Below are 23181 nucleotides of genomic sequence, written 5' to 3'. Positions count from 1 at the left end.
GCTCTCAAATGAATTCTCTTTTCTCTCTCATCATTTAATGACATGGATCTCATGTATATAAATCGACAACCGTTGAAACCCTCTAGGTGTGTATGATGTCAATATAATGAGACAATATGTCAATCCCACTTGTAGGTTAGTAACAAATTTAATAAAATTTCAATATTGACCCTGAACCTCAAACAAATATTTTAAGGTTTCTAGAAGGATTGACACATTGTCCCTTTATATGACATCATACATGCCTAGAGGCTTTCAATGGTTGTCCAACCACAAATAAGAGATTCATGTCAATAGTCCAGATTGATTTCATGAAATAATCAAGAAATTGAAATTGTTTTGATTGGATCAAATCTTAAATATTTTAAGAATAAGAAATTCATTTGGTAGTTCAATTTTTTGAAAATAACATCTCTATATTTCTTTGGGAGAGGGTGGTGGTAACAGAGTTAGGGCCAAGAAGAGACGGTGATGGTAGTGGTGAGAAGGGGCATCTTTCAATTGACCATCATATAATAGAGAATTTCAGAATAAAGTCAATTACTTCTGTTTTTATCTCAGTTTATTACTCACCAAGTCGGGCATATGGTGGATTTTAAGAATAAGGAATTGGAGCAGTGGATCTGCCGATTTGAATAGGAATCACTTGTGACTGACACCGATCCGATACGATCAATTCACACCTAAAAACCTTAGAATTTTTCTTTTTTTTTATAATATGAGGACTGATCGTATGGTTCTTGAGCACCGATTTGGATCAATTCCGATCCAATCCAAATCAGAATCTCTAATAACTGATTCCGTGTTTTAAAACCCTGTGCATATGTGCCTATCTCGATCATATTTCCTAGAGTGGAAGTGTATGTGGAACCGCCTTTTTCCCCTGCCTACCCCAATAAAGAAAAGGCGAAAGTTTGGGCTTTCAGTTAGGTATCAGTATCGGGCACAGCAATTGGCTGACACGTGGATCTGAGATGATCTAGCTTATGAAAAAAACATATATTGTTTGAGCTTTGGAAACCTAGATAGATAGATGGGTATCCAATCAACTTCGCTTCAAGACTCAAGAGTCAAGACTTGCTTCTGATTGATTAAACCCGAAATAAATTTTGGGAGAAGCTTCGTTACCTCACTATGCCACTGTTTGTGTTCGTGGATGGGGAATCTAGATGCCACACCAATGAATCCGGATAAGCTACACACCAATGGTCATACAAATAATGGTATTATTTATATGAAACCCCACATGATTAGAGTAGGAGAGAGAAATTCTTTTTTTTTTTATAGAAATTTTTTTTTGGTAAAAAAAAATTCATTCAATTAAATTATTTTTTCATCCATGTCAAGAATAATTTTCTTTACTTTTCAACCAAAATATCATTAAATTTTTTTCCATCCTATCTTTTCTCTGTTTACCAAACCCATAAATTTTTGAATGACTTTTACATATTCCTTGCTTTCAACCATATGCCTCAATTGAAAGTTTATTAACTTATTTAATTTTTTACCACTTTATTATTAAAATTATTATTTTATTTCCCTTCATTATTCACCAAGTTAGGCATATCCCTATATCTATCAATCATATCCCTTAGAGTGGGACGGAGCTCTTCACCTGCCCACCCCATTAAAGAGAAAGAAAGAGAAAAAAAGAAAAGAATTTTACCCTTAATGAAAGAAATAATTTTTTCTGTGATTTGACGTTTTGATTGAGCTTTTGGAATAATGAATTTCATTGTTAGATCTAATCACCAATGGATCGGGCTCCTCTACCGCACACCCCCAAGCTGGCAACGGCAAACCATCGAAGTGCCAAAACCATGATATCATCATCATCATCAATTCACTCTGATATCGACCTTACCCAGACATATATTGTCTTAATCTCTTATTGTTAAACAGAAGATATGGCAAAGGCAAACCATTGAAATGCCAAAACTTTTGTACAAGATTCTGCAGCACCCGATCCAATATTAACATTACCTGATGGTCCTGATCATTGACAGAAACTGCAGTATGTGCTATAAATATAGCGGCAACAAGATGGGTCGAGTGGACATGTCAGAGCCTTTTCTTGTAAATCATTTCCAGATTCAGGTTAACAATATTGGCTCAAGCTGGACACAACGACAGAAACTGCTACGGTGTCATCTGCTAGGGCTTATCAATGTCAGTCAAGTTTATTTGATCCTTACTAAATTAAGATATCATTTTGTTGTTGTCTGTTTAAGTAATCAACTCTAGCAGGCTTAGGCATAGACATTTTTATTCGATCAGTAGATTGGTTATCAGTCTATATTCGAATTCAATGTAATCAGGTTTTAAACAGGCTAATTAACTAATTGGACTATAAACACTTCTTAGATAGGTTATAATCAGGCGGCTCTTTTTTTTTTTTTTTTTTCCGGTAAACGGGACAGACTATAATCAGGCTTAATGAGCTTAAACGGGCTATAAAAGGTCAGTAATATGTTGGTGATCACAATGTTCAATTAGTCCCAAACAGGTGAGTGCCAGGTAGTCGGGCCACTATCTTGCACCAGGAATGTTCGATTATTAATTGATCGATGTTGGAGCCTGACATGTTTAGCAATCGATTGGGACAATCTCGGGCTTCAACAAGTCAATCCAGGTTGGGCCTACTGGTGTGGGTCAACTTTTAATACTCGTAAAAATTGCAGTATATATATGCTATATGGGAGACGGTTCTCTGAACAAATGACATAGAGGAATGCGCCAATGAAGTACGACAAAATGGTATCGTAAATAAAAAGACAACGAGATCATTTCTTATCAAGAGGAGAGAGATAGACACAGAAGTCCTAGAATACCCTATCCCAGCGGTTGATAGATTTTAATTTTCCCATCATATATATAATAGCTACAACAGAATGGGTCGGGTGGACAAGTCAGAGTCTTCCCTCATCAATGTCTAAGAAAGGTTAACAATAATGGCTCAAACCCGAACCAATCTAATCTGTACTTCCCAAGATGCAGTTATGCACATTTCAAGTCTATAGGTGAGGAGGTGGAGGTGTGGGTCACCTTTCTTCAAATCTCAACTCATCAGAAATAGATATATTTTTGAGTGTTGCTTAGAAGTGGCCAACTCCAACCGCCTTGGAGTGATGGGTACACCATGTCCTCATTTTTAATTTTTTTTGGGGTAAGAAACCATGTCCTCATTAGAGTTCAAATAATTTAAGAGATGAAAACAATGTCACTCTCAACTTCCAGCCAGGGTGTGCATAAGATCAAAATGGGATTTGACAACACTATTGCCAACTGCAGGTGTCCCCCCATGGTTTTTTGTGCAACTAGTTTTGTGGCCACTGGTTTCCTTTCCTTTCTCTTTTGAATCTTCCTTTTCTACATGCTTTTTCAATCCTATGTAGAGCTGTCATGGTTGGAACTTGGATGTTAAAATATTAAATATATATCATCTCTCCAATGAGCTTTTATCAAAGCTACAACTTGAAACCAAAGTTTCTAGGTTTCTTCTTCCTTGGATCTGACAAAAAAAAAAAAAAAAAATCTCTCCCTAAAATTGCTCATCAATAATCCATGTAGAAAATCTAATTTTGCAATTTTTTTTAATATAAATGATATCTTCCCTTCTTATTATTATATGGATGCATCAATAGACACCTGTCATACCAAATTATTAATCAACCTAAGACTATTAGGTTTACTTTTATTTAATTATAGAAAATTAAAGAGATGGGGACCATAAAAAAAAATTGGGTATTGAAGATGATCAACTATTGGAAGCTAAAATTTAATTCTGTTCGAAGTGTTAATGGGTAGGCCAATTCTTAATTGACATAGAAAAGAGACTTCCAAGTCATTGTGATTGACACCCAAAAAAAAATAATTCCAAAAGAAAGTCCAAAACTTATTGCTTATGTGCCCCATCAGGGAAATTCAGATCCCTCAGCTAAAGCTTAAAAATGAAACAAAAAATTCCATAGAATATCCAAAACTTAGAGCTTATGTGCCTTATCAAGGAAATTCAGGTCCCTCAGCTAAAACTAAGAACTAACAACAGTTGGTACTCAAGTTGGAAAATTGGCTAGACAAGAACCAGACTCAAAACCCAATTAATATCTTCTTTCTTGGGCTTCACAGTTGGAGCTGGAGGTGCCCACTTGGTAAACACAGGGAGGAGCTAGCTAGCCATGTCCACCAGCACCACTGCTTCCTTCATTGCTATTTCTGCAGATCTCTAGCTGTTGTTAGAGGAGATACGAGGAATGGGTTGGACTTTCTGACAGTGATCTGAGAGCCACTTGGATTGCATGTAATTGGTACCTCTCCATGGAGGAACGTGGAGACCACTCTCTTTCAGTGATTGTTTTGCAGCTGTGCAAAGGATTGAAATAATCTTGTTAAGCTTGGTTTCACACCCAACAAAGATACAGGGAAGTGTATCAGTGAGTTGTGCGTAGGAAGTAGTAGGCCTCGCCAATTCAAACTGAGACTTGAAATCTATGTCTATTATCAATCTTCCTACACCTCCATTCTCATCGTTGTCCATCATAATATCTATGTACTCATAATCACCTGCAGCACCCAGAAAGATATTATTAAGAACCCAATTTAATTAGTGACAAACTAATAAGGAAAAACAGAAAACCATAACACAGAGAGAGAGAGAGAGAGAGCACCTCCAGGACAGTTGTAGGTGGTGACCCAAGAAGTTCTACACAGAGAAGCATCATAACCATCCATTCTCAACCTCATCACAAGCCACTTTTTCAGGTTAGTAGTCTTCCAGGCAGTGTTCTTATTTCTCAAATATTTCAAGATTTTTTGGTGAACTTCATCTTCAGTATCTTCAACACTCCCCAGAATCTCCTGAAAGAAACCCAGAAAAGTTTCAAACAGTTAGACCCATAAGACAGATGATGATGATCATGCAAATTAAGGATCGGATAATTGAAAAAAAAAACAGTACCTGTAGAGTGAGGTAGTTGGGTTGCTGATTAAAGGTACCTAATCCTTGTGAGGAAGAAAAGGAGGGGGATGATGGTGATTCTGATTCTATGAAGTCACGGACCATCTGCACCAACTCTTCCTCCTCTAATTCTTGACTACCCATTTGCTTTTCCTCTTCCTCTGCTAGGAAACAATATGGATGAAGATTAATTAATGGAATCCACAACCAGAATCTTTGAGGTTTGAAATCAAAAGGGGTCTATTTATATATGTTTGTTGATCCTTGTGCTGGTAAAATGGTAAATATGATGCTGGATGGTTTTCTCAGGATAATTAACAGGAAAGAGAATATTTATGGGCATATCCTCATTTGGTGTGAAAGATGAAAATGAGAGATATCACCAGATCCCTCTCTCTCTCCCTCTATATATGATTTCCAGATGAAAGTAATTAAAGCACCTTAATTCCATAACTTGGTTAGTGCGTGGAAGTATGGAGCAATTTCAAGGAAGGACACAATTGTGATGAGGACTGAAGAGAGTAAGACTTTTCCCATATACATATATAATTGAGAAAGAAAAGCAACATTTTGCTTAGCTCGTTTTTCCGCATCCAGCCATACATGTTTGACCTCTATCTCTTTCTCTGCATCTATATGTACTACTTACTGGCTTGTAATTGACAATGAATAAATATGCTTTGGTTGCTTGCGTAATTAGAAAAGCCATGGAAGTTGATCTTTGATAACTGATGCCTTGACTTTGCTCCAAACCCACCGTCAAATCAAGTTACTGTCAATTTGAGAAACATCTTAATTGTACTGGAGCATTAATACCCTTATGTAATTGGTAGTTATTTGAATTAATGATCTCACCCATAATCTATATATTGATAAGACCTTGCCCAACGTTCCAAACGAGTCAATAGAGAAGGGCTAGTGAAACTGTATTTTAATCGTTTTAGTTAATCGGACCTCGTAGGCTAAGTATTGATACGTTTATATACAACTAGTTAGATTATGGATTGATAATTGAGGTATATAACCGACCGGAGGTTTGTTATTGGTGTTGATCAGACTACAAACACCGAGAACAATCGAATAATAATTAGTCCAGACTTGACACTAGTCCATTTAGTTATGAATTGATTGGTCCAGGTTGGGCTTTCATCGATCAATTATGATCGGGGATAGCTATAAAAACTTAAATGTAGAATTGACCAAAGTACCAAATGCTTGTTTCTCCCTCTAGAAGATGAATAAACCGTCTACGAAATGTGATATTAAAACAATTGAAAAGAAGAAAGTTTTCCTTCACTGTGGGAAAAAGAAACATCTACAAATTTTATTACTCTTTCCATATGACAAATGTTCAAAAATTTTATCACAAACTTCAAATACCAGTTGTAATGTCTGATGCACCTCCTTCGTAGTCATGTCCTTTAATATGTTGTCTTACATAACAGCAAACGCATCCCATGACACCAACATAGGTAATGATGGCTATTTTCTTCATCCCACCTCACATACAAATTAGGCACACTACTCTTAAGAGTTCCACAAAAATATACATATTATACATTATTTTAATTTCAAGTTACAAAATATAAAAACTATTTAGACTTAAAAAAGAAGAAACACAACAGAATTGAACTAGAAAAAAGGATTTCTTCTCCACTCGTGATGTAATTCTTGGATTTTAGGTTCATCATTAACTCTCACATCTTATTGTCTATGATTATAAATATTTGTTTTAATTTCAATCAAGGAGTTTATATCACGGGTGTCAAATGTTGACCCGCACCAATAGACCTGACTTGAATCGATTAGTTGAAGATTGAGGCTGTTTCAATTGATTACTAAATGTGTTGGATTCAAGCATCGACCAATTTATAATTGATCATTTCTGATACAAAATAGTGACCCGACGGTCATCCGATTAAGACCGACTGATAATCAAACTTTATAACTCGATAAGCCTACTTAAAAATCATTTATAATTCGATTAATCAAAAATCTGTTTAAAACTTTATAACCCGATTAGCCCTTTTAATGGAAAAAGAACGCTAATTGGTCACATGGCCAAACTGACTCCTATGCCTAGACATAGAACCGTTATGCCCCATAAAACTATGAAAATCCCATCCAGATTGATGCTTACACACACGATTCCATTGACCCATGTTTGTGCAGACTCTAGGGGCCGAGGCATCATTCTCTTACCCTTAGTGTAATTACTTTGAAACGGACTATAGATCGAGTAGCTGACCGACAAAGATACATGAGGATAATTTAAGTTAAAATATAAAGTAAAACCGGATTTTTTTTAAGGTAAAATAAAGGTAAACTGGATAAGGTTCAGCTTTAATGTCCAACATCTTACAGGTCACATGTAGGCCCCATTCGAGGACTTTACCACAGCAATACATTCATTTGGTATACGACCTGAGGTTGACCGGACCCCTTACGTACACAAACACTTCAAGGGGCCGTCTTTGAAACGGTAAAGCTTAAAGACTTGAAAGTTATCTGAGTGAATTTGGAGAAATTTTCATGTCTACAGTTTCCATCATTTTTTTTGTTCGTGGTTTTTAATATCAGAGTCTAAAGCTGTGTTTGGTATGCATTCTTGGCATGCATTCTAGGTCCATTTATTATTATTGTATGATAAAAATAGTTATTTTTAACATTTGAGAATGTGAAATCGACCTGGAATGTGTTCCAAGAATGTATATCAAATACAACATAAAATTTATACATGATTAAATTGGCTGGGGTTTTACAAAAATTGGGATGGTATCTGTTGGACAGTTGATTCTCCAATTTCAAAGATTGGAATTAGATCGGTTGAATCGGATCGGATTGGATATGACCATTCTCAATTATGGATGTTTTGCACTGGCCAATTCTAAGGTTCTTGATAGAAACCCTTCTCCGCCATTTGTGCGTTTTGTTTTTTTTTTGTTTTTATCCGCCGTTTGGGCGTGTCTCTCTTCCGCCGTTTGGGCGTGTACTACTTCTCTTCTCCTTTTTTGTTCCTTTCACCATGATCCTTGGACTCGTCGGTGACGATACCGACAATGCCGACGACGATGACGATGAACCCACCCCTCTTTTCAAGGTTCATTACCGCCCTGTCTTTTTCGATTTCTTTGTTTGTCTGTTTGCTGGTGTTGTTGACCCAGGTGCTGGTGGCACTGAGTTTATTGTCGACTCAGAAATTCCAGCCGCTGTTCTACCTTCACCATACCTGTCCTGTCGCTGAACGAATCTCCACTCGCCGATCCAGCAGATCCTTGAAGATCTGTTCGAAAGTAGGCTGTGACAACGTTCCAGATGGTTTTTTAACTGTCTATCGAAGCTCCACTCGTCGATCCAGCAAAACTTTGTCTCTTTAGCAGGTCTGTTTGAAAGTAGACTGTGACAGCGTAGCGGCACGTATGGGAGGTCTGGTGTTTTTTGTCTGTTCGGCGCGTATGGGCCCCCCTCTATTGGCACGTATGTGCATACGCTTATCTTTGGCTGTGTCTACAGCTTTTTCTCTAGGGATATGGTTGTACTCCTTCCCCTACTCTGGATGATCCAGTCAATGCCATGTGAGACTGGGTCAATTTCCACTCTTTGGTTTTGGATATCGTATATCCATACCTTTGTGTTTATCATGCTCTCTATCTATCTTATGTATTTTGTTTTCCTTTGTTTGGCGTTGGGCGCGCATGAATGAATAACCCTCTTTTCTACCAAAAATAAAAAAAAAAAGGATCAATTCTATGGTTTTTGGGACAGATTCCGGCCAGGAACGACCTGATCCAATCCTTGGTTCCGATTTAAAACTCCTTGGCTGATTTGAATCAGAATCGGATGAGGCCAATCTGGATCGGCTGATCCCCATCCAAAACCTAGGGTTAGGGCAACATTGGACCGAGTCTAACTGATTTCTGACCGATCCCGAATCCGAGATTTTAAACCCTGAAATGGGCCCTAGGTTTACAAGTTGTGCTTCATTACTGAACAAGAACGTTTGCAGGTTTAAATGAGATGATGATAATGGGCCCTGGAGTTGGGTTTAATTCAAAATGCAAAAAATTAAAGTAGCATGGGTTGTTGAGCCTGCCTGAAATTTCAGGGCCTGGGCTGGGTTATCAGTCCACGGTTTGGGCTAGGGTTGGGATTTTCAAGCTTGGGGTTTGGGCTTGAGCTTGAGCTTGACCTCAGCCCAGCCCGGTCGAGCCCACATTCATTTTAGTTAACTGCCCTAGTTTTCATTTCTATAAAATGAAAAACAAAACCAAGCCGAATAACGATCAGTTTACCAATTTTGGTTTAAATCAGTTCGATTCGATTTGGTTTACCCTCTCTCTCTCTCTCTCTCTCTCTCTCTCCCTCCTTTGTCCTTAAGAAACTTGGCCAATTGACAAGACGTCATTGTTAAGAACTCCACACGTAAACAGTGACGTGGAAAAGCGCAATTTTCCATGAATATAACAAAAATCTGCGACGCAAAATTCATATTTTTTCGTAGTTTCCACAGTTTCTCTTCCAAGTTCGAATGCGTCTTTCTTTTGGGGAAGTTCGGCTAAAAAACGGTAGGTATCTCCTTTTTGTTTAGAGTGTGTTCATAATTAATTTGTTTCTTCTGTTCTACGTGAAATTTGATTATTGTTCTCTCACTTCGGGTCCTTGATTTGGACTCGTTGGCACTTCGTTCTTCCACCATGTTTGGCTTCTAGGGTTTGGTATCTTTGGTTTTTCTCTCTGAATGGATTCTAGAGTTGCGTGAGAACTATAGTTAGAGATTAATTTTGCAATATTTTGCAAATTCTTTCCCATCCTTATAATGATGTATTCTTCGGTTAGGAGATGCAATGAATTGATGTTGGTAGGTCTATAAACTGTATGGTTTTCACAGTAATGCATTTAGCTGTTATACATTGACTCATGTAACTTAACTGGGTTTCTGTTCATTCTCACTGTTGAAGCATGTCGATGAGAGCTGTTGTAACTTGTATTATGTAGTTCGATTATATTTGTGTGTTCTTTTCTACGTCGACCTTTTGACTTCTTATTTGTTAAGACGGATGCTTTTAGATACCCTAAACCGAGCGGTGGAAGATATTGCTTTTACATTCTGCTATAGTCCCTTCCCTTCCACCCTCCCCTCCCCCAAATTTTACTTATTGTATGGGATAGGAGCAAAAAACTAGGGGGAAATATCCCAATGGGTATTACTGGAAATTGGCCAATTTGTCGGTGGCAACTATGAATTTCTATGCGATTCTGGTGGACATGATATTGAAATTGCATTGTATGTGATATTTATAGTAAAGACTTGAGATTGCAACTCTACGTATTCAGATCCTACCCTTCTTAGTGACTAATGAGGGAATGAAGAATCTTTTCCCTGCTTCGAGGTTGAGTTTGCATTAAATTATGCTAGAATCAGATATGACAATTATTTCTAGGAATTTTTTATGATACGGAAAAAAGATGAATAAATGTATGCGAATCAACTTATGCGTTTATGACATATTCTAATTCTTTTGCAGCCAGATATAGTATTATTTAAAATTCTAATGTGAATCTTTGGTCAAAATATTTTTGTTTTTTTTTTTGTTTTTTTTGTGATTGGATATATTAATCTTTTTCTGGCATTCCACCATATTCAGGCAGTATCTTTGGCTAAATCATAATTCATCATGTCTTTCTTCTGCACCTTAATCCATAGTCTTTTTGACCTTCCATTTATCCTTTTAGAGCAGTTAACTTGCACAACAACTTTCATGTCTCTGGTGTATTCATTGGGATTTTCTGTACATGATTGGTCTGACTTAGTCGTCTTTCCCCTCACGTTTTCTCATTATGGGGCTGCTCTAAATTTCTTGCATTGCGTAATTTCTAATTTAATCCTTCATTTTCTACCACATTCATCTCTAAATCCTCATCTTGGAGTGTGTGCATTTTTCTTCCAGTCCAACATTTTGCTCTGTGAAATATAGCTTTTATCTCAAGATCATGGTTTTAGTATTGGGTTCAAAGGTGCTAGCTATTGCAGTTGGTAAAGACACTGGCTTGTTGTTGCCTCCTCCTGAGATCATATCCTGCTTTCAACTTGTTCTGCAATGGATGGGTGGTTTTTTTTTTTTTTTTTTTTTTGGGGGGGGGGGTGGTGGGGAGGGTGGGGTTTCTGCAGAATGAAACAAAGTTGCTAGCACCTTAAAAGAAGAAGTATCAGGGTTGGATTGGGTTTATCTGCCAATCCGTATTCAGATCGGCCAACTACGATTCGAAAAATACTACACCGATATCTCTCTGTAGTCCTCCCAATGGCTAGGATTGGTTCACAATCCAGTCTTTTCTATTGAGTTTTAAATCCTTGTTTTGGTTGAATCTTTCCTTCAGTTTGATTGCATCATCCAGAAGACATTTAAACTCATCTTGATCTTCTGTATTCTCTAATGTCTAATCTAAGGGCAAATTCCACTTCAGTCTCTCATCCCTTTTAGTTAATGGAAACAAGATAATGAAAATTGGTTGTCTTGGGATGTCTTTTGGCATAAATGATACCTATTCATGTTCCATTTTCTAATCTTGGTCTCATTAGAATGTCCCGTTTGGTATTTATCGCAGAAAAAGGAATTTTCCCTGCATGTACTTTGCTGTACTGTGCTAAAAGATTCCTAGAGACAAAACAGATTGCTGCATGACTTGGCTGTGCATGTTTATGGATGGATATTCTGTGTCTACAGGCTCCAATTAAAAGATGCTAGGTGGTGTTAACTTGCTTTGAGATGTTGAATGGTGTGACATTTGTGAACCATGTGGGTAGCTGATACTTGAACTGTTTTTTCTGTTGTAGAGCGAAGAGGTTTTTTCTCGTGATTAATTACTTCTTGTGGTCAATTTTTCTCTAATTACTCCAAGCTATTATGATTGGCATAGTTCTTATCTTCCTTACAGTTGATTAAATTATTTTTTCACTTTTATTTAATTCCATTAAAAAAATTATTATTTGCTGTTGTCTTGAGCTGGGATATGTCTTAGTTGATTTGATCTGAGTATTTTTTGATGTAATTCTTAAACATTCACTGCAGGTTTTTGTCACAAGTTCTAGAATCATTCTGTGGAACCTGAAATTTCATTCGATGATATTTCTAACTGACAAGGTATTATTGGTTCTTTTTTTAGTTGATCCTTGCTACTAGGTACATATGGTTATGATTAATTCATGTCACCGATTCTTTAGGCCACATATTTTGGTGGTGCAAGATATATTGAAACTCATTTTTGAGGCTTTTTTATATTTTTGACAGGGGGCATTCTTAGGTGAAGAATTGAACTTGTAGGTGCAGAATTGTAAATTGAAGGCAATGCAAGCAATTTCCGAGCAGGAGTTGAAAAAGTATATTGGGATCATATTACTGAGTTCTCAAGTTTCTTAGGTGAAGGACACTCTTAAATGCAAATTGAAGGCAACACAACCAATGCTAAAGAAGGAAAGCATATAGGGATCATCATACATGGTTCATGATTCATGACTCGCTGACTGAAGCGACGTTTAGAATCTGGGGAATAAAAAGGTTTTGCTCATGGCATGGAGGAAAATTCTCTACTCATTGCTTTTTTACATTACAGTGGTAGAGTCTTCAAGTCGATCATGGAAAATGGGGTCCCTCCACCTGGGGGAAGAATCAAACTTACCACTCAGCTGGCCAATTCTCAGTGCAGGAGTATTTGTGGTTGTTGCACTTGTGCTGTCCCTGTTTCTAATTTTTGAGCATATAGCTGCCTACAATCAGCCTGAGGTTCATTCTTGTATCCCCTTCCATTTATTTGAAGTTTGCAGCTCCTTTTTTAATTTCTTTTAGCTGTATGGACGTGAACGTGTGCACAAACTTAGTGATCTTTGATGGTTGTCGATCAGGGACTCAGCTTGGCTCCCTTTAAGTCCAGCAACCATGTTGGACTTAAACAGGGACAAACCTCAAAACCCAGGAATAAAGCACTTTATATATTGGGCTTGTGTGAAATCCATGAGGCTTATGGATAAAAGCCTGCAGACTAGAACTCATAAGAAATCTGCAAATCTTGATACTCACTTTCACTCATATAGCATGATATATGGAAAAATAAATATGATTTATTTTCCAAATAGAATATACATAAACAAGCCAAGCATTCGGCGGTCTTTGGCTTAGTTCATTTGTTCTTTTCATTTTTTTCAAAAAAAAAAAGAACTTGTGGAGGGGGAGAGTGGGTGAGGTGGGGAAAGGTAGGTAAGCTCATTTAAGTTGAAGTAGTTAGGTTTATGAAAATTGCTGTTTGGTTCCTTGGTGGTTCCCTACTCCTTTAAATGGCATCACATAAGTACTGCTTGTGAAAAAATTAGGACTAGTTACACCATGGGATACGATTGTGGATCCATCTTATGTTTAAGTTGTTTGTTGAGGGTTATGCTTATTGATTCACCATAACAAAGTTGTTGGCATATTTCAGGAGCAAAAATTTCTAATTGGGCTCATTCTGATGGTCCCCGTTTATGCGTCAGAATCGGTTGGTGAACTTTCTTTTTTTGTCTCACTTTATCTCTTTCATTTCTTTTATTTTGAAGCAGTTTAGGGAATTATAAGTGCTATATATATATTTTTTGTCTCTGCGTGGGTTTTTTTTTTTGGGGGGGGGGGGTGTGGGTGGGTTGCTACTTGCTAATAATGCCCAGGTGGTGGCCACCAGATACCTTAACAGGCCAAGCTTTAGCCTCTCTCTCTCTCTCAGGGATTACAAGACTGTAGGTAATGAATCCTCAAAAGTAAACAAGATCTGATTTCCAGATCTATACAGAGGCCAATAACCAGCAACCGAATTGCTGATAACCCAGAATACTGAATCAATTGATGAAAACCAGAAAACAATAGAATTGAAATCAGAGAATAAGATAAGAAAAGTTAAATTTGTTTACAATAAACTGATCTGTGGTTTGGCTGTCAATAGTATAAGAGACTGATTTCCTTCTCCGTGATTTAATTGAATGTTCCATTTATCCACCAAAATTCGTATGGGATATTGCCTCATATATGGAAGTTAGTTTGACTCACATTACAACTCAGAAATCTGCTAAAGAAGTTCCCCTAGAATCATCTAAACGGATTCTCAGTAGGAACCTAATGAAAGAAGTAAACTGACTTTCTTACCTAATTGAATATGCATAACCCAACTTGATCTGAGCTTCTAAAATCTACTCAACCTAATCTAATTAAGTTCCAGGCTGGCCCCACCACCCCACCAACTTCTAGAAAATAAAATAAAATCCATAACCCCGTTACTATATAATTAGGCTTTTATAATTGCTGATTGCAATATAATTTCATAAAATAAGAAACCCAACTCATGTATGAGCTGAACCAAGATTCATATAAGCTTAAAATAACATCTCTATGTGTCTAGCCTGCATGACTCACTAATGAGGATCTGGATCCTCTACTTCCGCCCTGCCTGTACTGCCATGCGCCCCACACACAGCAAGGCGGAAAAGACCGCCTTACCCCCGCTCAGGTATGACACTTGGGCAGGGGTAAGATGGTCTTTTCGCCGCCCTGCTGTGTCTGGGGCGCACACTGCAGTACGGGTAGGGCGGAAGTAGAGGATCCCGACGCCAGTAATGAGCACCTAGTTCACCCTGTACCACTTGGTCATCTAGGTCATACAGCGTTGAGTTGTTAGTTTATTACAAATTTGATTTCTTTTTTTTTTGGGGGGAGGGGCACTGTGGGACAAAAGCAATTTGAACGTGCATAACAATAAATAAATTTGTGCACACGTCGCCCTATTTATCTCTCTGAGCTTGGACTTTGAAAGTGATCTATAGCCTTGGAGAATTGAACTTGAAGATTGATCTGAGGGAACCCTGACACTCATTTTTTCTTGATGACTTAAATCTCAGATCTAATACTAGGGCATCAAGGCAACAAGGAAAGGAAATTTGAAGATGAAAATAAAACACAACAACAGCATATGAAATTTGTTACCACAATTCACAAGATGGCCAATTTTGGTTTTTCTTCTTAAAATACACATTAGTAGGATGTAAGCAAATGATTTATGTTGCATAAAAAAATATTGCTTTCCCAGGTTGGCATTTCTCAGATATTCTTCTTTTTTCTGACTGCCTAAGTGCCTAGACCATGCCTTAACAACATAGTTGCTGAAGATAAACATCACCAGTGTCCCAGGAAAATGTGTTTTCACATATTTCAGTTTTTTTGCCATGAATTTATATCTATTGGAATCTTGCGGTTTTGCTCTGTAATATTTATTGGAAATTGGAACGGAGTAGAGAATAACATATTAAACTATTTCATGTTAAGAAATTGCCTGTTCACTTGATCAGTATATTGGTATCTTTTTTTACACTCACTAAAGATAATAGGGAAGAAATTTCTAATGTTATGTTAATTGGATATTTATTAAATTTTTTTTTCCTGATCTTCAATCATTTTGGGACAGTTCTTGTCATTATTGGATCCAAATTCAGCATTCATCTTTGAAATTATGCGGGACTGTTATGAGGCATTTGCTTTGTATTGCTTTGAGAGGTATCTGATAGCCTGCTTAGGTATGTTTCAGTGGCCATAACTTGCTATTTTTATTGAAGCACAACAATTGTACCTTCAGATTTGTGTGCCTGCAATGCTTGAGAAAGTTAGTCCTCTGTTCTGCTTTGCTTTCCTTTGCCTTATGCTATGCACTTCTTTCACTTGTCTGTTGTTTTTGGTATTCAAAGTGCAATAACCTTCTATACAGTGTTCACTTTACTTCGATTATTTTTTTAAAATTTCTGATTTGTTGTAGTTTCCACTAGAACCAGTTAAGGGTGTCAAATTCAAACCGGAACCAAAAACCAAAACTGGAACAAATAAACCAAACAGAATAAAATTCAGTTAGGTTTGAGTATCAGAATTTAGAACCGATTCAGTTTTCAGTTCGGTTCTAGATCCAGCATAGGACCCGAATTCCAGAACTGAAACTAATATACTAATGTTAGTTTTAGATTTTATAATACTACTATACCATACTATAATATTATACTTTATATTGTATATTATAGTATATGCCGAGTATAGGAACCGAATTTCGGAATAAGAACCGAAACAGGCAGGTTCGGTTTGAGTATTGAATTTCAGAACCGAATAAACCGATTCGGTTCTGAATCACACCAACACTCTTTGGAACCGAAACCATAACGAATAACCGATTTACACCCTTAGAACCAGTTGAGGTCTGGCATTTTTGAAAAAATGTTATGACTCTTAACATAGCTGTTGATTGATCCCTTGTGCATTTTAGTCCACTTTATTCTTTTTCTTAATTTAGTTTTCCCTTAGTTTTTTGATATGGTGTTAGTTGCTTGTATATAGACATTTTCTCATTAAAAGAGGTTTAAGCTCATTCTACTTAACAGGGAACCTGATATTGACATAACAACTGCATAGAAAAAAAAGCATTGGTCGGTTTAGATTTTTATGTTATATTTGGACAATATAGGAAGCTAGCTAGGTGGAGGATGAATGTAATTATGCAAAGACATGGTTTGGCCTGGATCGTTGTTTGGAATTGAACAGCTACATTTACATTAGGGTGGAAATTGAATTTGACCAGGAAGAAAGAGGAATTAATCATGCAAATGTCACTTGCACGGTTCCATGCCTATGTTTTCTCAGACTAGTTGAGTTACTATCTAGTTGATAGTTGACCAGGCGTTGGTTGTTTTGCACGTGCTTTTCAACTTTAAGAGTAACAATTTTATTTCATGCTCCCTGCTGTATGTATATTTTGGTCTTTGTTATTTTGTCTTTTGTTTTATTATCTTTCCTTAATGCACACATGGGTGGAAAGAATATCAAAAGTTCTTCAAGGTAATTAGAATAAAAGGATATGGGAACCATTCTCATCAACAATAAGTTATGGCATTGAGCTTTGTTGAATTGTAAATGTATATGTACACTGAAATCTTACATGCTCGCACACAACCACACAGACAGAAATACACAAACGCATATGCGTTTGAGTGCGGCTTAGAATCATTATATTTTATTTCCAGAAAATGAGTACGCATTGACTAGTCAACAATTTAATTTGGCAACTAGCAGCCTTGACTATGTGGTTTTTAGGGTTTAACACTACCTAACATGACAGGACATTACTTTGTTTTAAAGAAGTGGCTTTTGGATAAATGCTAGTTTTCAGTGAAATAAATTTAGCTTTTCTTTCCATAGTCATTACATTTGATGCTTGTGCATTTAAATAGCTAAAGTTATTATATATCTGCTACTTTATCTTTTAAGTTTCAGACACTGGGTTCTTCTTCTTGTTCTTTTAACTTTTATTTCTCCATTAGATGGCCTTTCTATGGAACAATGAATGTGCATTGCATGACATTTGTTTCAAGGTACCAGGTTTTGACCCTGACCGAAACCGAAACTTCCCAGGTTTTGACCAAAACGTGTGATTTTTCTGGGCCAAAATTGAAACCTAGGTTTCAAGGCCCAGAAAATGGTTTTTTGACCTGCCTTTTTTTTGGGGTGCTGCCCATTTTTACCATCTTATACCTACATGAATTAGTTTAACAAAAGGTGAAAAAAAAAACCCAAAATGGTACTTGTGGTTTGGATCCAAGTTTGCTAGTGTACGCTGAATGTTGTTGTACACTAGCCCTATTATAAGCACTTACTACATATAATTTAGCTATTGGAAATGTAATTATGTAATTAAAACTATCACAACATACATTAGGTTAGGGAAATAGAAGTATACAACACTCACCACTCAATACCACATGGAGTTTTTTGGATGGTCTAATCCACGAGTTGCGTATGAGTGAAGATTTCGTTGACGCTTCTCCGAATGCAGCACATATGTATATCATGACATATTTTGTACCTAGTTGTTCGGATATTCCATGACAGCCCACCTATAAGCCTCATCATCAACAAATCGGAGGTATCCCAACCTAGGAATGACTCACTGAGCCTAGAACTGGGTGGAGCTGGCACAAATGGTTGGGCCGGATATGAGAAGATGATGACCCAGCACCTGATCCATCCCCATACTCAGTGATGGGGAATGAAGTAGAAGATCCTCCATAGCCACCATACTCTCCAAATGCCAAACCGGTGCTCTCCAAGGATGGTCCACCAGCATATCCACCATACGCAGCATGTGATGCCGAACCGATGCTCTCAAAGCCACTATTTACCATAATGTGCTAGACTGGGGCTCTCTCCTATGAAGGATGGTGCACGCCAATGCCCAAATCCTCTACTCGCCCGCAAACTCATGGCTTCCAATGTGCCAGACTAGCTCTATACATCCATTCCCATCCCAGAAAATTTAATAAATAATTTAACATAAAAAATAATCCGACTCCATGAGGTCGTAGATCAGGCTATTCTATCTAACATAAAAAATTGAAACAAAACTACTATGTCTATGTACTAATTCTTCCAAAAATTAGATTTGGGGGGAAAAAAGTTGTTATCTTCTAGCTCCAATTATGCAAATCCAAGCTGTAGAAGGGTTGAATGAGTAGAAGCAAGCAAAAAAAAGGTGGGAAGAAATCAAGTGATTTGACAAACAACTGCACTTTTTTGGCAAAATCCCAAGGTGCAGTGTCGAAACAAGGAGATCTTGGTTGAACCTGTCTAAACAGGGTCGAAACTTGGACCAAACCAGTATTGACCCTTGGTTTCATTTCGGTTTGTCGAAACCAGTACTTACTAGTCAAAACTTGGAAGTTCTGACCGAAACTTAAAACCATGGTTTATGTAGACCGTTTGCTGCAAGTTTGATCAAAATGTTGTTTCTTACCAGGTGGCGAGGACAATACTATTAAGTTCATGGAAACACACGCTCAAATCAATTCTAGCACCCCTCTTTTGGAATCTGCATATTTTGATGGAGCTGTGAAACATCCATTTCCATTGAATTTCTTTATAAAGCAGTGGTATCTTGGTCCTGACTTCTACTATGCTGTAAAAATTGGCATTGTTCAATATGTAAGTCTTCTTTTGTTGCGTAATATTGTTTGGAGGTCATTTATACTGACTTTAAAGATCATTAAGCTGTTTGACTGACAGGTTTCTTGCCTTTCAGATGATACTGAAGATGATCTGTGCATTATTAGCTATCATTTTTGAATTGTTTGGGGTTTATGGAGAAGGAAAGTTTGACTGGAGATATGGGTATGCAATCTCTCTTGTAGTAGTTCTTTAGATTAGAACATAGAGGTTTTCAGTGAAACTATCGTTCCTATGTGTTCCTACCTATACTTCTGCATGGGACTTTCCATCCATGTGATTAGCCTGACTACATCTGTTCCTTCTGGAACCTTTTTTTCTATTTTGGTTCCATACTAATCATGCTAGGATGTTGTTCAGCAAACTTCTTTTATTTTTCTGTTATTATGGTCTTTAATCTTGTTTTTTTTTTGGCTGCAGCTATCCATATCTGGCAGTTGTCCTGAATTTTAGTCAGACATGGGCTCTGTATTGTCTTGTACAGTTCTACTCTGTCACAAAATTGAAATTGGAACCGATCAAACCCCTAGCTAAGTTTCTGGTATTCAAGTCAATAGTGTTTTTAACATGGTGGCAGGGTGTTGCTGTTGCATTTCTCTTTTCAATGGGAGCTTTTAAAGGGTCTTTGGCTCAAGAGTTGAAAACAGGCATTCAGGACTACATCATTTGTATTGAGGTATGGAATGAACTTATATTTTACTTGGACCTTTGCAGGATTGCATACCCCTGCTTCACATCTATCTCAGTATTGCTCATCAAAGCATGTGTTGCTGGTGGCCATTGAGGAGATTTGCTACTGGAATGCAATCTCTTGATGTTGTATACTTCTGTCTCTCTCTCTCCATTGCAAAGACACTATCCAAAATACCCGTTATTTAGTTTCTTTATGTTGGACCATCAGGGATAAAAATCCATCTCCGGGCCCTTTGTCACGGTATTTTGGTCTTTAGATTGCACAGAATGAAAATTATAAGCACATTGGAGTATTTTGTTAGTAACAAGTGAACAGCTAAAGGTTACATAATGGCATAACATTTTGATTTTCATAAGGATTTGTTTAATATTTAAAAAATTGTAATTTCTAGGGGCAGTTTTGTCATTGTACAAATTTTCTGCAATAAAATCCTTTTAAGGAGTTAAGAGATGTATAGATGGATCTAACAGATATAAAAACTAGACATTGGGTTTTTTATTCTTTTATTCATGGGTTTTGAAAAAATTCACCCCCTCCCTTTTTGGGTGTATACTAAGTATAAAACTTGTCCATAATAGATGACTAAATTTTGGGAAAACATTATCTGTTGTTTGGTGTGGGGGGGGGGGGGGGGGGGGGGGATGACCGCTCCGCCCCTCATGAAAGGCGAAAATCTCGCCCCCCAAAATTCCATCACACTCGCTTTCATTGGCTGCCGCACGTGCGTGGCTCCTGTTCTCCCCCACAGAGAACTGCTCCCCATACATGTATTAAATTTAAGAGTTAGCAGTGAATATCAAGAGAATGTACAAATGAAAAAGCATGAGATTCTGCTAGTATATGAAACAGGTGCAGGAAGAAATACCTACCATGCAGGCATTTCTAACACAAGAGTATGCTGTCCTTGTGAAGCAATATGTACGCTTGCACAATTGGCTTAATGTGATTGCGTGGGAATGTCATCATTTCTGATCATTTTGAGCATCCCTCTACTCCTCCCCTTGAGCATGCTTTCTTCCTTGTACTTCCTAGCTTCTCTTCCAAGTGGTTGAAATCCTTGCCAAGGCAGGTGCTCAAAAACATTCTTTGTGATATTCATCTTCCTGTTCAGCCTTGACCTAGTTCCCTTGCTTAATCATCTTCCATCTTAATCCTTATTATGCCTATTCAGACATTTTAACAGAGAGAGACTATTGATGTATTGAGTTTATATGCCTGTTAAAGACATTTGTAAATGAAGTTAGGTCCATCTGGTTTTGGAAATTCACCATTTTTTTTTTGGAGTCTTCTGATTGTCAATTTGTGCCCACAGATGGGTATTGCTGCTATCGTGCACCATTATGTTTTCCCGGCTAAACCTTACGAGCGTGGAGAAAGATGTGTTCGTAATGTAGCTGTAATGGATGACTATGCATCACTAGGAACACCCCCAGATCCAGAGGAGGTTCGAGACAGTGGAAGGTTTACTAGGATGCGCCTTGCCCGCCATGCTGATAGAGAAAACCGATTGACTTTTCCGCAAAGTGTTCGTGATGTGGTGCTTGGTAGCGGTGAAATTGTGAGTTTTTTGGGGTCATACATTGTACTAGTCTTTATCTGCTTTGTAGTTTGCTGATATATTTTCTGCATTTTTCATTTATTAAGTAATGGGTTTTACTGGTCAGGATAACAAAAGTACTGATCTCTTCTGTGTTTATGTGCTTGTAGATTGTTGATGACATGAAGTATACTGTTTCCCATGTAGTGGAACCAGTTGAGAGAGGACTTGCAAAAATAAACGAAACCTTCCATCAGATATCTGAAAATGTAAAACGGCATGAGAAGCGAAAGAAAAACTTTAGGGATGATAATTACCTTATCCCATTGAATTCATGGACCAAGGAATTTTCAGAAGTCCGTGATTCTCTTCTTCAAGGTAGTGTCAGTGACAGTGGATTGGCTAGTGGGAAGAGATTTAACCAAAACAAAACCACAGCTCATCATATCGATTAGGTAGATGAAATTCATAGCTATCAATATAAATTTTTTGATGGCAACATTGAGATTTGAATGGACATATTTGCATGCCTTAACACAATAATCTCAATGGCATCAACATTGTCTCAGGAGGTAGGTTCTTTCTGTGTGTGTGTTCTCATAGATGATTCTGTTTCTATATGTTCTCATAGTTTTTCAATGCATTCCATGCAAAAATTTCTGATGCCACCATATGTTGTCTCTTAGGTTGAAGGTGGTGGGAAGCTTATGACTACAACTTTTCATCACTGAAAATGTATAGAAGCCTCCAACTGTACTACTGGCAGAATCTCACTTTAGTTTTGTTGTGAGAGAGTAATTCAATTTCCAGCATTTTGAACAGGACCAACAGGTGCTGCCATATGCCTGGTTAGATAATTCACTGATGAGAAGAAAAGGTTTAATTGTCAAAACCAAAGACATTACTATGTAGTATGTACATTGCATGTAATCTCCAACTTAGAAGCTTAATTCTTGTACACGTATGTTTTCACCTGGTGCTTTGGTCCAAGAGAAAAACACCTTTAAGTCGGCGTTCTATTTGTTGGCATTTGTCTTATAATAGTAAAACTTTTCTGACACATTATTACACTATACAGCCAAGACTCTCCTTGATATGGAAATCATTGATGGCATTGTTTAAAATTTTTTTTTCCCACTTTTTGAATTATTTTTGGTCTAGGGTTATACATTGTGATATGCTCTTCTTATGGGGAGTTCTCTTGGCAACTCCTCTCTCTCTCTCTCTCCCTTGTTCTTCTAATAATAATATAATATATTACTTGGATATTACCATGTGGCCCTTTTGTGAAGTATCGGTATGGGAAGCTCATGAAGTTTCGGGCTAGCATCTGATGAATATCTATGCAATAGGCCAGATGGGTGAATAACAAAAGAGGGGTTAAAAAGAGCTAGAAGACTGGTAGGTAACAACCCTAGACAATTGGTAAGCTTATAAAGCAATGTGGACGGTTTTCCTTCAGGCTCCGTTTGGGTGCAAGGGAAATGAAAGAGAAGAGAAGAGAAGGGAAGGGAAGGGAAGAGAAAATTTTCATACCTAAAAGAGAAATTTTTGTAATCATTACTCCATGTGATTGTATAAACTATTTATATTTCTTACCATATTTAGTAATGATACATTTTACATGTAATATTTATTTTACATTTTAAATCAAAGGTAAAATGGATGCAAAGTAAAGTGGAATTTAATAACCAAATATGGAATGATTTGAAGTTAATGATATTGTCACATGGGGTAATGATTATCCATTTACCCAAAAAAAAAAACATGGGGTAATGATTAAAAAAAATAAATTTCAATTATGAAAATTTCACTTCCCTTCCCCTTAATTCCCCTTGCAACTAAACGGAGCCTCAGCTACGGGATTCTTTGACCGAGACATTTGGATGGGGTTGAGAGAGTATCGGAAACAATAAAGATATAATTATCGAGATCGTACTATAGC

General features: G+C 37.3%; 2 protein-coding genes across 4 annotated transcripts; one reads left to right on the top strand and one right to left on the bottom strand.

The window, feature by feature from the left end:
• Nucleotides 1-4202: 4202 nt before the first annotated feature.
• On the bottom strand, nt 4203-5188 carry LOC122669814. The gene is made up of 3 exons (XM_043866672.1): nt 4958-5188; nt 4668-4857; nt 4203-4563 (listed from the first exon to the last, which is right to left on the bottom strand). Exons 1-3 carry the CDS (start codon nt 5099-5101, stop codon nt 4226-4228), a joined length of 672 nt encoding a protein of 223 aa, XP_043722607.1. The 5' UTR covers nt 5102-5188; the 3' UTR covers nt 4203-4225.
• Nucleotides 5189-10658: 5470 nt separating this feature from the next.
• On the top strand, nt 10659-22292 carry LOC122669307 (protein LAZ1 homolog 1). 3 transcript variants are annotated; one of them, XM_043866054.1, is made up of 10 exons: nt 10659-10694; nt 12454-12738; nt 13430-13486; nt 15437-15545; nt 18800-18984; nt 19082-19170; nt 19426-19681; nt 21012-21257; nt 21407-21808; nt 21923-22292. In XM_043866054.1, the coding sequence occupies exons 2-9, from the start codon at nt 12523-12525 to the stop codon at nt 21689-21691; spliced, it is 1443 nt and encodes a 480-aa protein (XP_043721989.1). In that variant the 5' UTR covers nt 10659-10694; nt 12454-12522; the 3' UTR covers nt 21692-21808; nt 21923-22292. The 3 variants fall into 3 exon arrangements, with proteins under 3 accessions (XP_043721989.1, XP_043721988.1, XP_043721990.1); XM_043866053.1 differs by lacking the exon at nt 10659-10694 and adding an exon at nt 11991-12099 and having other exon boundaries at nt 12247-12738; XM_043866055.1 differs by lacking the exons at nt 10659-10694; nt 13430-13486 and adding an exon at nt 11991-12099 and having other exon boundaries at nt 12247-12738.
• Nucleotides 22293-23181: the final 889 nt, after the last annotated feature.

This window comes from Telopea speciosissima, chromosome 7, assembly GCF_018873765.1.
Source record: "Telopea speciosissima isolate NSW1024214 ecotype Mountain lineage chromosome 7, Tspe_v1, whole genome shotgun sequence".
In the NCBI taxonomy this organism is placed as follows: domain Eukaryota; kingdom Viridiplantae; phylum Streptophyta; class Magnoliopsida; order Proteales; family Proteaceae; genus Telopea; species Telopea speciosissima.
This window is presented reverse-complemented; position numbering and strand designations above follow the sequence as displayed.